Source organism: Gavia stellata, chromosome 5 (genome assembly GCF_030936135.1).
Source record: "Gavia stellata isolate bGavSte3 chromosome 5, bGavSte3.hap2, whole genome shotgun sequence".
NCBI lineage: Eukaryota > Metazoa > Chordata > Aves > Gaviiformes > Gaviidae > Gavia > Gavia stellata.
In genome coordinates this window covers 49,440,354-49,455,852 of record NC_082598.1, presented here as the reverse complement: position 1 = coordinate 49,455,852, position 15,499 = coordinate 49,440,354, and the positions used below count along the sequence as shown (strand labels likewise).

General features: G+C 36.8%; 1 protein-coding gene across 1 annotated transcript in view; it reads right to left on the bottom strand.

The window, feature by feature from the left end:
- The window catches only part of FBXW7 (F-box and WD repeat domain containing 7), a 103,020-nt gene extending 90,519 nt beyond the window's left edge, over nt 1-12,501 (bottom strand). Inside the window, exon 1 of the mRNA XM_059817735.1 lies at nt 11,969-12,501. Coding sequence (XP_059673718.1) covers nt 11,969-12,457 — 489 coding nt within the window. The 5' untranslated portion in view covers nt 12,458-12,501. The remainder of the gene's footprint in view (nt 1-11,968) is intronic.
- Nucleotides 12,502-15,499: the final 2,998 nt, after the last annotated feature.

Below are 15,499 nucleotides of genomic sequence, written 5' to 3'. Positions count from 1 at the left end.
AATGCCTCAGGATACCAACTGAAAGTGTCCTTGCTTTGGATCAAGTCCAGCCTGCAGAGAAGGAACAACATTATTACATTTGGCAAGAATGAGGGATCCATAACGAACAATTTAAACTCTGTGTTCTTCCATTTAGCTGTGTCACTTAGAGGTTTCTTAATTTCTTTTTTACTTCTTCATTTTAATTAAGTGAATTATTTTCCGTGTGTTTTAGAAAATCTGACCAAGGGATCAAAACTGAAGGAATTACGACATTGGTAAAAAGAGTGTTCATTATTTGTTGTATTTTAATTTTTTTTTTTTTTACTCAATATATTTGGGTCAATAATGATCACGGTAGCTGCCATCCTGAAGAGACACTCCATAATTTAAGCGAGTAGAACAAAGGGTCTCCTGCCCACTCCCAAACATAGGTAAGGAGTGGCTGGATGACATAAGAATAAGAACGTGATTTGCGCTTATAGGAAACGTTGCTCATACTTCACTTGAAAGTAGTAATGACTTCTGATGATGAATAAGATGGAATTTATCCCTGCTGGCAATCTGTGGTGGTGGTAGGTACATTTTCCACTTCAGCAGACGCACCAGGGATTGAACAAAAGTATTAAAATTTAACAAGCATTAACACGAGTAATATTTCATGACACAGCTGAAAAGCATAGCCACTGTCTCCCAAGATTGAATTACAGTGAATATTACTAAAATTCACAATTTGCTCCTTTCCTATTATGCAATAAACAGTCAAGTAGTAAAGTCAGTATAAAACATCAGCTTCTAGTAAGAACAAACACAAAAAGAAGTAAGGTTCCATAAAGAAATAGTTGGTTTGGGCCACCTTGACTTGGGATAGAAATCTCTGCACTTCCTTAGTAATTGTGTCCTTCTCAGATCCTCTCCCTCTTCCCAATTCTTGTTGTTACAAACTAAAGAAACAAAATTTAGAATTAGCAAGAAAAGGAGAAAGGGATAATAAGAGAGAAGTAAGAACAGAAGAGATGCCCAACAGCAATGTTCTCCACTTGTATTTCAGTCATCATTATAGAGATACCCATCTATGCACAAGAACTCATGCCTTTCACCTTTAAAATCTCAATATCAATTAAGTATATGTAACATTACATCATAAGTTGTACTATACAGAGCCAATGCACACAAACTTTTATAGAGATTTTTTTAACATAAAGCACATTTTACAGTAATTTGGTGAAGTCCTGAACTTGTTTGGCCAGGAGAGAATGGGCAGAACTCTAGCAAAATTTGCATGAAGTCGAAGTTTAGACAGTGTTTTCATTAACCACACTATGGACAAGAGGGAAGAAGATGCTTGTGACAAAGAGAACAGTTTATAGAAACACTGGTTCTAGGTTTATAGGGATTTTTCTAATAGACTTTTTACCAATAAAAGAACAAAACTGTAAAACATTCACACGCAACCTAAAGAAAACATAACGGCAGGTTAATAAATCTACACAAAACGCATGTTATATCATTGCTACACAAGCATAGCTTCATGCACAGATCAGACACCATATACTTTCCAAAGAAAAACAGTTCATTTGTCAAAAAAATCATCCTTTGCCAATAGACATTAGATGCTGGCTGTTCAAACATTCTGCTGAGACAGCTTGGAAATGTTGGGTTTAAGCATTCTGCCTGTTCAGAAATGATTAAACTAGCATAGAAATCGACATTGTCTAGTTTTCCTCCTTACACTCAAGAATTTGTAAAGATATGTAAATTACTTTACTATGCACAGTTTGCTGAATAGCAACATGTTCTGCAGATAATGAAAGGTCTACAGAAATAAAGGACATACTGCTATTTTGCAGATTACAGTGAGTGAGAAATGCATCAGGAAAAAATGTTAGTCCCCCAGCAGCTGTTAAAAGTAATTCTGGTCCTCAGATCACCTTCTGTTCCTCCAGCCCTCTAAGCTAATTTCAGATCTCATAATTTTATAAGTATAAAACATCAGTGAATACAAGAAACATACTGATCATAACTTACGTTTTTAAACATACACTTCAAATTCATAGCCAAAAGAATATTTAACATCATCCATTTCGGAAGAGGGGGTGTCAACAAAACCGAAAACTAACTCACCAGCACAAGTTTTACTTTCTTCACACTTCGATTCACCATTTGCATCGTTTCATAACCAGTAATACCAACTTCAGTTAAGTCCCAAAAGGTGAAGCAACTTAAAACTGACACTCAGAGCAACAGCATCCACTGATAAAATGCTCAGTAGATACAGCTGTATCACTACAGACTGGAGATACTTGGGCCAACGATCACATCAGGCAACAGCACCTGCCACATAGTCAAGAACAACATAAGGAACAAATGGCATATTTAAGTGGGGCAGAGCTCCCAAATGTATTTGTCAGACAAGCCACGTATCCCAACAGAGTAAGCTTACTGAAAGTATTCTCAAGCACATTTTCATGATTTCTACTTCATAATGTTGTTGCCATATATTGGCGAGTTGAAACGGTACTACTGCAAGTTTTTTTTTCCGCCTTAAAAAGCTCATTTTCACTTTGAGAACAAAGATGCAGAGCAAAATCCATGTAGGTGCCTAACTGACACTGATTTCAAAGCCTACGAAAAAGTGTACAAATACAAGACACTGCTTCAAGTAGTTATCCTGAAGGTATCAATTTAATTTATTCTACACAGAGTAAACTGATATGGCAGTTTGAGTAACACAGGCAAATTCCTTTCCAGTATTTACCTTTAAGGAGTTCTGCATAGGCCAAGCAACTGAAAGACAATTCAAGTCAATACAACCTTGTGGCAACGCATCAATTCTGAGTAAGCCTAAACCAAGAGGCTGTTTCCCCCTCTTCCCCCCCGCCTCCCCCGGTGGCTGGCATCTTTTCTGCTTTAGGGAACTCCTGGAAATATGCCTGTGAACAACCAACCACCATGGCTACAAAATAATTACGGATATGTTCAGGAGAAACTACTGGACATGCCTGGCAAGAACCACCAGGAAATAAGGAAGGTAAACACTCCGAGATGCAGGCTTCACTGCAAGGAAGGTGCAATTCTACATTAAGTCAGATACCTGTACAGACAAATCTGGCACAACCAAAAGCTCTGTAAGTTTATTTTCCCGTGTGGCTAGCTGAGGTAAATCCCTTGACTGGAGTTGAAAGACTGACCTCAGTTATTGGCACAGAAGGAGAAAATTGCTTGTGCCTTACTTAGCTAGGTCTTTAGTCTCGTAAGCAATCTCTGTAACAGGATACTAAATAAGAAACTAAATCAGCACTACCTCTTTCCACATCAAAAAACATGCATCTTTCTGTAATGAAGGAAAAAAAAAAAAAGAAAAAAATCAATGAAAATCTACTTTTTAAATACAATCTTGTAGTCAAAACTATGACCCAAACTGTCAGCATCAATGTTTTCTGTTAAACTACTTTTCTTCCTTCCCAGGCACTGAGATTCTTGACCTTCCTTTCTACACACAATTACTTTCTTCACAAATTATGTATTAGCACTGTCATTTAATTCTATAGTAATATTTGTAAAAAATCATACTGAAAAGAGGTAAGACACCCTTCAATAAGGGGAAGAAAACCCAGTTTATTATAGAAGAAATTCCTGTCCTTTGACTGCAAGTAACATTTTAACATAACAGTTAATTACTAGGCATTTCAAGAACTTTGCATGAGAAAGCTGAACTAGATAGCCAAGTTCTTGGATAAGCCACAAACTATATCAGGGATAACCACATTACAGGCAAAGCCCACGTATCAATTAGCAAGCTTCATGATCCGCTTTACAGAGTAGGGAAAATTAGCAGAGCAGCAATTATTTAACACCAGTTTTACCTGCAAGCGAAGGTGTAGGAGCAATTCTACTTACAAAAGGCAAAAGCACAGCTAAACCTCTGCAAGCCTTGGGCAACAAATGAAGCCATTACCCAACACGGTCAAGTAAAAGCAGAGCAAGTGAGAAGTACTTTTCTAAAGTGTTGATATTTGTAGTAAAGAAGCATGCTGCAGGTTAGTACAGATGGGGAAGAACCTTGCTATCTACAGAGAAACTGAGAATCTGCATTCCTTCCATGGATGCTTTAATATTTAACAAACTACATCTTAATGACAGTTGCATAACCTTTCCAAATGATCCTGCATGCTTGGAATCATTAGCAGCTAAACTGTGTAGTATATACATGAGAAAGAAGTCAAAGGTTAGAAGTGTTGATTGACATTAATCTCAGAGTATAAATATTTCTAATGTTATTACAGTCCAATATAAAAATAAGGCTTTGTATCAGAAGAGTTAAAAAAATACAGGTTTTTAAAACAGCAAAACTTTCTCCAAAATAACTAAACTGTCATGGTAATGTAAAAGTAATTCTGACTGGCAGTTGTAAAGACCATTTATTGTTTATCCTAAGTCATTTACTTATCTTAACTCATTGTACTTTAGTGCTGTAGTTCAGAATAACCAAGGGAGGAGTAAATTTGCCAGTTGCTAAGCTTTTAAAGAGAGTGATGTAAAAGAAACTTTAATTAAAAAGGAGAATCCCAGGGAGAAGCAAGAGGAAAAAAATTATATTGCCAATGTATTTTTATTAATTTTTTTTTTTACCATCAGAGCGATTCTTAACGTGTATCATTTTGACACAGCTTTAGCTGAATTATTACTTAGTTTGAAAACTCTTTAAAGCATTAACTGTTAGATAACCCAGGAGATGAAAGGCATGAAGAAACTACATATGCTATGCGTGATCCCTGCAAAAAGTAAAGATGAAAAAAAAGAATCTCTTTTTGTAGTATAAGGTTTTTCTCTTTCTCCGGTACACTCAGAGCAGAGAACTACACATTGCATTCTTATCACACAAGCCACCTAAAAATGTTTAATACTTATTTTTTAAAGGAAACATTCCTACATCATTTCATATACCGGAAACAGATTTCTTCACAAACAAAAAATATTGAGTCCTTCTGTTCCAGTTGTATTTATTCCCTAGACTTAAAAAACATGCTTCAAGTTTTTAGCTGCAAGAGCAGAAAAAACACCTTTGCAAAGGAGCACTGCACAAGTGTCCGTAGGGCTGCAGGAGAGCAATAGCAGCCCCCTCTGCTGCTCAGAAAAGGCAAAAAATATTAATATACACTGGTACAAAACCACCACCCTACCTCCAGGCAATATTCCAACCTTCTCACAATTCCATGTACTGTACACAAAGCAAAAAACTACTTCCAAGGATCAGCATTCCTCTAACCATTCTTTATTTCCCCCTATCCCTAACAAAGCTTTCAGTCTATTAACATTCTGACAATAACTGCAGACTTTCATACAGGAGTCCCTTTTCACTTCGCATACGCACAAACTGCCCAGTGCAATCTTAGTTTTCTTTAGTTTTAAAAATTAATGCTATCCTTCCATACAAAGCCAAAAATCACTGAAAAATAAATCCTTTATATCCTTGTGGGTCTACGTACTAGCTTGGACCAAGCACCTTGGAGTAAAAAATTCTGTCCTAGTCTGCACTACTTGAGAGCTCAAAGCTACGTATGTGAACATGGCTTTAGATTTGTTTCAGAACTTGAGATGTGTATTTAAGCTCCAAGGGACAGGTCTTCCTGTGGTACATCCTGTCCTAGCTCCACCAAAGTCAACCCCACTTATTTGTTCTGTCTCTCCCCCCTCCACTCTCCAGGGTCAACAACCAACCAAGAAAAGGCACTCTTGGAACAGTACCATTACTTACACACACGTGCCCAGTGACTTACAGCCAAACAGACAGTATGGTACCCGAAATCAGAGGATGCTGCAATCAAAGGACACCATTTTTACAAGAAAATTAAGCTACTTCTCAGCCTTTACCATTGTTGTACGCAATATATGTTATATTATGAAAGGCATCTATTAAAAAAACCATCTTATTACCTTTAGTAATGAAGGAAATGCTCAAATATGAGAGCTGCTAAAGGGGTATCCAAGTGTTTTATGTGGTTGTAGATCCAACTATACAAGAATTTTTCATCTTCCTTTTAGCTAACCTGTTTTCTGGTTCTTAGGAAGCTCTGGTTAACCAACAAAACAATCACCATCACAGCCTGCAACAAGCAAACCTGCATTTGAAGGACACTAACTCGGAAAGTTAGTGAAGGGTTCTGCATGCAAAATGTGTGACCCCTTATGAGGGGTCACCATCACAATCCAGATAGCAGAGAAATAACATTTCACATTCATATACCCTAATTTGCTAAGTTTCATGACTGCCTCAATAGAAGAAAAGGAAATAAATACTTAAGTAACAGGGGTTTTGTTGCAAAGACTCTTGTTCAACAGTGCCTGTTGTCCAGAAGGATTGAGCATCTCCCATAGAGCGGCTCAAACACTCCTTCAGACAGGCCTCCAGACAAGCAGAGCAGACAAAATGTGTTTCCTGAAACCCAGAACAAGAAAAGTGGCCAAGCACCAACTAACAATCCTCCTGCTCTACCCACTCACTTGGATTTTAAAACTCAGGTCCTTACAAGATACATGAAAATAACTTTAATGCCTTCTCGTGTATCCTCCCCTCAAAACACAATTTGTGGAGAAATATGAAATGGCTCCTGGAATCCCACCATAGGAGGGCATGGTGTGAAAGGAAGAAATTATATGAAAATTCAAGATGGCATCTGCCTAAAGTGAGAGGCATGAAGATGATTTAAGATGAAAGAGGACTGCTGTTTGCGTATCTCCCAACAACTGTTCCCTACACATACAATACAACTTTTTGCCATAGACACAGTAAATCGCAACTTCTCATTTCTGTACAATCTTCAGGTTGTTTTCCACTTTTGTCAGAGACCAACTTCAAGCATGCAAACAGGAGTAAGAAAGGAAACATGCCTTGATACCACAATTTGACCTAGAGCACGTATATATCTGCCTCTGGAGATCTCACACCTGCTAGTCTGATATGAAGCAGTTATTTTGCCTAATGATAAAAATCTGTGACAATATTTGCTGGAATGAATGCAGCTAATGCTTCTCAGGAATTCACGTGTTTGTTTTTTTTTTTAAAGTTACTGTTTCCTAACTAAGGTGATTTCAACATTAGACACATTTAATATTAAAATTATTATGCAATATAGAAATTTAGGTAAAGAAAAACTAATAGAACAAAGTTAAATTCATGGTAGCTTGGATATAAGTGATCATGACTTGTTTCCCCCATTCCACAAAATACGTCAAATCCAAACCAAAGCTGAACGAACCTGTAAATTATTTTAACTGTTTAGAAACAATTTATAAGATAATCAAGAAGCCAAATACGCCTCCAAATAAGAAAAGTTCACAGCAGTTAAAGAAAAACAGCTCATCCTGATGGAAACTGAAAGCCTCAATTAAAAACAAAAGATTTAAGTATATTGAAGATGACAGTCATTAATATTTAAAAACTACGAAACTGGGAGTTGCAGAAATAGTTAAGCAAACAAAAAGACACACAAAAAATGGAATGAGTTAAAGATGATATATATTATGATAAAAATGGTTTTTAAGAATTGGAACAACCAAAATTTTTCAGAAATCTCAAATAAACCTAACGATACATAGAAAAAATACTAGAAAAGGAAACAGACTACAACCTAGATAACCATAGGCTGAAACCCAGGTGTCAGTCCAAGGGAAAATAATGCAACAGCTGACAGAATAAGCAAGAATGTTAATTTACATGAGCTATCTCCCAGTAATGGTGACTACCAGTAATATGTTTTTGTCCTTGCAGTGCTACAGAATCTCACACGTACTGAGGGATAAAAGCGTTTAAGGGCAGTTACTATGAAATATGTGATGAACTGTAAATGTATTTGCTTATGTTGTAGTTAATTGTTACACAACCATTCCTGAGGAACTCAAGTAATACAAAGTCACCACAGAGCACTGGAAATGGATGCTGCAAATAACGCAATCAGTGAAGGATCAGCATCGAGCGCATGTTTCTGCAAGAGTCTTGCACGTATTATTTACTTCGCCCTCCTGTGCTATTTAGTATTTTTATATAACAGACATGACAACGTTTGATAGGACACAGATCAACTGGAGTAAAAATTAACAGTAAAGGATGTGATGAGGTACACTGGATGTGAGAAAACTCTAGTCACTTGAATAACAACCAATTCTTATCTCTAGGTACAAAGGACACAGGCCATACTTACAGAACAGAAGGGTCTCTGAAAAAGGCTTGCATCATGTTAGACAAATCAGTCGAACATGAAATCCCAATGCAATGCTGCAGTCAAAAGTGTTAAAGGAATCATTTGTTATATAAACAGGTAAACACAGAGCATGAAAAAATTTTAATTGTCATTGGCACAGTTGCCAATGAGTTTCAACCTCAGTTCTGATATCTACGATTCAAGATGGATGTTCAAAAATCAGGGAGAGTGTTCAGGCAAGTATCATAACGAGAACAAAAAACAGAAAAATATGCCCAATGGACACAGTGTCCTTATTATTTACATTTATGAGACCTTTCAGGAGTGAACTTGATTGCTTTATGTATGTGGGAGAAAAAAAACACTTGTTAAACAGTTCTTCAGTACAATACAAAAATAATAAATTGTAACAGTCAAAAAAGACAGGTAACAGGAAGAAGGCAGAGTAAAGGTGCAGAAGTTTAAACACTGATGATAACTAACAAACTATTAACCTAGCCTTGAGATAGATTTGCCTTGCTGGACTGTTTTCAAATGGTGAAATTTTTCTAAAAATATGCTTTAGCTTGTGCAGAAGTCAATACAGAGCAGCCTAACATTTTATGCTGGAAATGGAAACAGGTAACTGCAAGGACCCTTCTGGATTCCTGGGTGTTGCTGGTGAATGCAACAAAGACTCTCCTGAACCACCGGCCTTCTCATTTCTAGTGCACATGCCCTTTAGTCATAACATTTTCACAACATTAGGGCAACAATTATCTCCGTTATTTGCATGGAGTAGTAGTTAAGAGGCAAATATTTATATATGATTTTATATATATATATATAAAAAAAATATAAACATTACCTAAAACATGAATATATGTAAAATGTATTTATATATAAATATAATGGGTTTTACACTTCTGGTGAAGTTTATCAGGTAGAATACAGCAAGCTTGCTGCTGTCAAGTGGAAGTCCAGGTGACAGGCAGCAAATGCAATCAGGATACATTGTGGTGTTATGTGGGAACCTTGCCGTTTCCTTCCTTAACCGCACAGGATCACACAGGCCAATAAGCAAAAAAACGGTCAGTTTAGAAAGAGACTTTATTCAGTAGTTTATGAGGAAAGGAATAAAAGGTAGAAGGACGAAGAAGAGAGATACCAAAAAGTTGAGATGAGCTGCACAATGACACCTACGGCAGTAGCAGTTGTTATTTTATTCAGTCTCACTATTATCTCTTGGTATTTGGTAGTGATGAAAACTGTGTGTTGCCAATATTGCTACATACAACCAGACCAAACTAGCAACTGTGTTGGATCAGGAATGTATGCTTCTGAGGAGCCAGGTTTACACCAACCCACAAACAGTAAGTAGCGGATTCAGCCATCACAGCCAACACTGGTGGCACAAAGCAAGTTTCACCGGAGTACAGCATACAGCGAGGGAGCAGGTAATTCAGCCAGAGTTATAAGGAGAACTGTACTAGACTACAAATGCTGAGAAGCATGTCTGAAAAGCTAAAAATAAGTCTATCAGGTTCGAGTCTCCTAGGACGAGTCTATCTTCAACAGGTAGAACCCAAAATCACTTGTAAATACAGCTGATGAGTCTACAAACACTCCTTTTTCTTCTCAAAAGCAGCATATTAATTAGTCATGTTTATTCTTACTCTGGTAATTCATTCATGCTCCAGCACAGCTATATTTCCACAACATTTCTTAACACAGAATGTGTTCCTATGGTTCAATGTTGGTTTATTAATGAATTGGCAACATTAATGTTGCATTATGTCAGTCTTACTGCATAACCATGACCTAGAGCAGTGCCAGCTCAAGCAGCTTTCTAACCTGTGCTGATCCTTCAGGTACGCAGTTAAAACTACCTAAAATAGAGTTGCACCATGAATCAAGAACAATTCCCAAATACGGTTCGCTACCTAGCTCCCCAACAGTTCTTGTAGGAGCACAGCCTGGGAACCGAGCAGAGACAAAAATGGCCAGCACTACATGGAAAACGATATGCAAAGTGACTATCAGACCACACAGAAACTGTGCATCTATACAAAAATCTTTCAGACACCTTTCTTCAGGCTAAACCAGCTTGTTTCAGTTTATGTCAAATACACCTTAAAAAAAGAAAAAACCTGCATTCGTTATTGGAAATGATAAAAAAAGCCTCAGAACTGACCTCCACTGAAAACTATGCTCTGCTCTGTCTTTATATAATTTGAGCATGGTTATTTACAAAGCACTTCAAAAAGTTTCCAATTCAGAGACTTAAAAATATGTTTTTCAGTGTAAGCATTTCCTACATTAAATATCAAGTCCATACTATCTGCAAGTTGTTATACGGTACTCAATAAGTCATACCAAATCCAGGAAAACCGAAGCATTGGAATAAAAACAAGAATTTGAGTTACAAAAAGCCAATTGAATGACATGAAATATGACAGTATTTCCCTTCAAATTAGAAAGCGTATACTCCAGTACCTTGAACAGTAGAATTATCAATAGAAAATTATATCATTTACGAAAAACTCATGTGAAAACATTATAACTTTTCAAAAATCAAAGATGTTAGTTGAGATACTTGAAACACACAAGCGAATTACATACTAATTGCTATTACCAAAAACATATTGCTGCAGCTTCCAGAAGCAGATGTTCACCCTATTTACCTGTTCTAGTGCATCTTCAAGACTGATTCTCCATCTCTATACATTCATGTTCACACTCAAACACATAAGGAACCCTGTTAACTTATGTTAACTGATTTTTCATGGTTTTGTTTTACATCAGGTTTGTGGTTTGTTTTTGTTTTAAAGTACATTGTAAAAATTTGAGGGGGTTTTGTTGTTTTGTTTTTTGAAAGGTGAGAGAAGGCTAGGTGTTCTATCGCCAATTATTGATTAAGAAAAAAAAAATTGGTACATAGGCTTAGGAACAACATTATTTCACAAGAACACTTGCCTGCTCCTCTTTTTTGTCAGTCAGTATCACTGCTTTCATTTATTCTTTCAGTTTTTGCTGCTGCTAAGAGTTAACAGAATCCCTCCTTCCTGAAGAATTTGGAAAATATGGTGAAATACTAATATACACTGAAGCTAATACTCCAAAAACATTTTGTTAATCTAAAATGTTAGCTGATAAGTAGCAATAAAAATATGAATATTTATTTCCAAATTCTTATTGCAAATCAGAGACGTTCTCAACAATCATTGCACATGATTTACAAGGTCCTCACAAGCAGGATACCATACAACATATGTAATGACTTTGTAACTGAATGACTAACACACTTTTTTTTAACCTGTATTTTGTCAATTAACTCACTATAACCTGGCCAGAAGGAAGAACCTGATGTTTCTATAATATTCCACTCTATTTTTCATTACAATGTTTTAATTTAAATGAACCAGATATTCTCAGAGAACACGACATATGCATAATTGCTTACTTTCCTTCTTGCCTGCTTTGATAAGAAATATGTCATAAATAATGCTGGGAGGGTCTTATTAAGTGTATGAGTTAGCATGTAAAAATATTTATAAAGAAACACCTTTATCTTTTGAACATAGACATTACAGCTTTATTCCTTAAAATATATAGGAGTATTTGCTCATGTCAAATGCATGCAAATAATTTGATTATTAACAGCTAAAACAGTATAGGTTTTGTGGACTGCATAAATTCTTCATCATGAGCTCTTTTGCTTCATTGTAAAACTAAGTTAAATATGCAAATTATTTTCCAAAATCCAGAGTTAACGAGGATTAAGAACACAAAAAAATGTAGTTTCTCACCTTTGTCTTTATGTAGAATGGTGACGACTGGTGAATGGGCAAGTCCATGAGGCTATTGGAATTTGTGACACTGTTACTGTTAGCGTGTTCATCTTCTCTACTGCTGTCGTCAGACTGATCGAAATCATCACTCTCCTGGTCCATTTCCTCCTCCTCTTCCACCTCCTCCTCTTGATCACCAGCATGTTCATCATCTTCTTCCTCCTGGTTACAAGTGGATTCTTCATCCACTGTAATAAGTCTATTGTTATTTTCTTCTAACTGTTCCTGCTGAGATTCATGCCTGTCATCAAATCCAGGTTCTTCTCCTCCTATCTCCCCATTCCTCCCAATGTGCTGCTCCTCGTGATGTCGTCTTTGCTGCTGCTCCTCCTCTTCTACAACCCGATTCATCTGCTCCTCATCTACTTGGCTTGAGGAAGCATTACCTCGAAGAGATCCACCAGTTCGTCGCCTCTTGCTGCCCACAGAGAGCAGTTCCTGATTCATTTCCAAAAGCCAGCTTGCTACTTCTTGGACCTTGGCTAGGCTATCTGAAGATGCAAATGCTTTCACATTCTAAGGAGACAAAAAAACAAAAAGTGGGAAATTACAAAAGTTACATTTTTTAATTAGATAAAGCATTAAAAACTTGTTTCATTGTATTACTCCTGACAACTTCAACTTCCAGGAAACAAGGAATAATTTCTACTTGACACACAACTGGAAAAATCCAAACAGACTGCAGACAACTTTGTAGCAAGAGAGTTACTTCTTCTTACAAACAGTCTGATTGTGATCTCTGTAAACACCAGAGTCTGCAAAATTCAGAACTACTTGCCCTCCTAGAGAATCCACAGGAACCATTAACACTCATGTTAACAGAAGATCCAAGTATGTGATATTACCTGCTAAAAATTGGACAAAGATAATTTTCAAGTGGCATTATATTTTCCCTCTCATTTGATTACAGACTTATGTATTACTCGCAAATGATGAGCTGCTTTTGGTGATATGCCTTAAGAGCAGGCATGTTTTCAGGTATAATTGAAAGTTTCATTTCTTGTTACTATGATTTTCTTTTAGATAAATGAAGAAGAGACCACCCACTAAAGAATATAACCTTATCACTTCCAAGTAGTCAATTGGCCCCAAGGATGCCCAGCGGTCAAAAGCAGACATCACTAGGCAGCCTCTGCAGCCCAGAAACAGCACATACCTCGCCTGGCAAAAGTCACTGCCCGCAGTAAAGTTCTACAAACTCTAAGAGGCTACAAAAAATGTTAAATGAGACTCTGAGAAGTTAAAGAATTGCCAAATTTAGGTGCCTATTAACAGAAATTGAAAAATACTAATGCAATTTCCAAATTATCCACACATCTGGCTACACTTGTGCATGCAAGCACAAGAACAGAGGGATATAACACAGTCTAGCTAGATCTTAAATTTGGTATTAGATTTCCAGCTGTACGACCTTTCAGGCTGGCACATCCTGACTCCAGTTCCCCTAGATTCAAGTAATGTGTTGAGTAAGTGAAGTCAGGCATGAACTCAACAAGTAGTCAGATTCACAGGTTGCACATGAAAGCGTGCGCCAAGAGAAAATAAGTAGGTTTTTCATTGCGTATAGAACCATTGTCCTCAGGTGTCCATAGACCACACCACACACTCAGCAGGCTACACAGCGAGAGAGAGATTCAGAAAGCACAACAATACAGTAGTGGAAGGGAGCACGACTGCTGAGTCTCCTTGGAGTAGGAGCAGTGAAGGATACAAGTTTCCATGAGTACTTCAGTACAGGAAGATATTCTCCTAATCTCTTCCATGCCCACCCCCCCTTTTTTAGAAAGTCCTCTATCTCATATAGTTTAAAAAAAAAAAAAAACAAAACACAAAACCTAGAGCCTTGGATGATGGAGGTGTGAAACAGATAAACCCCAACTTTGCTCCATGACATTTGTAAAAGCATTCAACTTATTGGTGAGGAGGGAAGTACATACCAGAAACCATCGCTCTAAGGTAATTTTCATTGTATTGTACCATAAAAGCCACACAAACACATTTACAGATGTTTTTCATGTCTCACATTGAGAAGGATTCGTAGATAGGATTCTGCACACTTGTCCCCTCTCCCTCACAGAAACATTACTTACATCCCAAAGACATGGTTCTCAAGTTTCCACAGATCTACCCAGATGACAATTGCCCCCAAATAAAACCTTATGAGCTCAAAAGCCAAAATACATGTTCCAAAGAAAGTGTCCACTAGCCATTAGCTCCAATCAGTGGAAGAGAAGCTAATACTGAAAGACAATTAAGCTCCACACGTCAAGGCAAGGACATGATGGAAGCGAGCAGAGGCTGTGCTGACTCCGGCTTTTACCAGTAGGAAAAAAGCATTAGGGCACTGTGGTGCACATGACCCAAACCAGAAGCTGATGACTCCAACCTTGAGTGCAAGGGGCATCAAAAGTGAACATGTTCAGTTTTCTATATATAGTAAGTAGCACTTGAGAAAGAGTGCACTTTGTGGCATCTAAGAGAAATGTTTTCACTTAACATTTTTTTCCCAAAGCCCAGAAACCTTAACATATTGGAGTGATGTTTAATAACTCTGTTTAATCAAATGTCAAATTTGGTTGCATATCTTATCTGAGGTTAGTAAAACCTATTTATCAGGCTTGCTACATAGTTCGGGCATTATGAACATGATAACACTACATCTTATTTCCTCACGAAAAGAGAAAAGATTTGGATTTTTTTTAAGTGTTAAATCAGGTAAAAATCAGTAATCAAAAAAAGACCAAACAAGAGATTTACATCTTGACAATCTGGCAATTTTAGCTTCCACCACAAATGATTTTCTAAATAGCCATGAATGAAGCTTAGAAGTTTTAATCGCATTTTTTCAGTATCAGCAGCATTATTTCAAATATATGTATCAATTATTGGTTTAGGACCTACTTGATAAAACTGCAAATGCTGCATTTGTTTCCATACTTTAATACATACTTTCAATTTGTATCTATAAGCAACCAACATGAAAGGTCAACACTGAAATACTTAAGTAATAAGCATTTAGCAGAATCACGCATTTTAAGTGACAAAAATAACACTATTGTTACTGTTAATATACCCAAACGAAATTCCAGCCAATTAAAAAAATGAACATACACTAGTACTATTATATATTTTTAATTATTCCTACATTTTGGTAGTGACCATCAATTCACAAAATTAGCTTCAGTCATAAGTGATGTCAGTTTTACTCTGTATTTGCACCAATAAACTCAACTCGCTTTTTCCAGAAGCCTGTAAAACGCATTATCAAACTTTAATTACAAGCAGTGCTACATCAGAAATCATCAATATGCAAAGAGGTGATGCATTCACTAAAGAACAGATGGATGTACATTATCTGAGAGATCTGAAACATTAAAGCTGCCTTCTGTCACGTGCGAACTTTCAGAATTAACTACTGTCAGCTAATACACAAGATGCAAACGTTTCCATATATAAGGTAGATAAGGAATAAGACAGGATTATTATTTT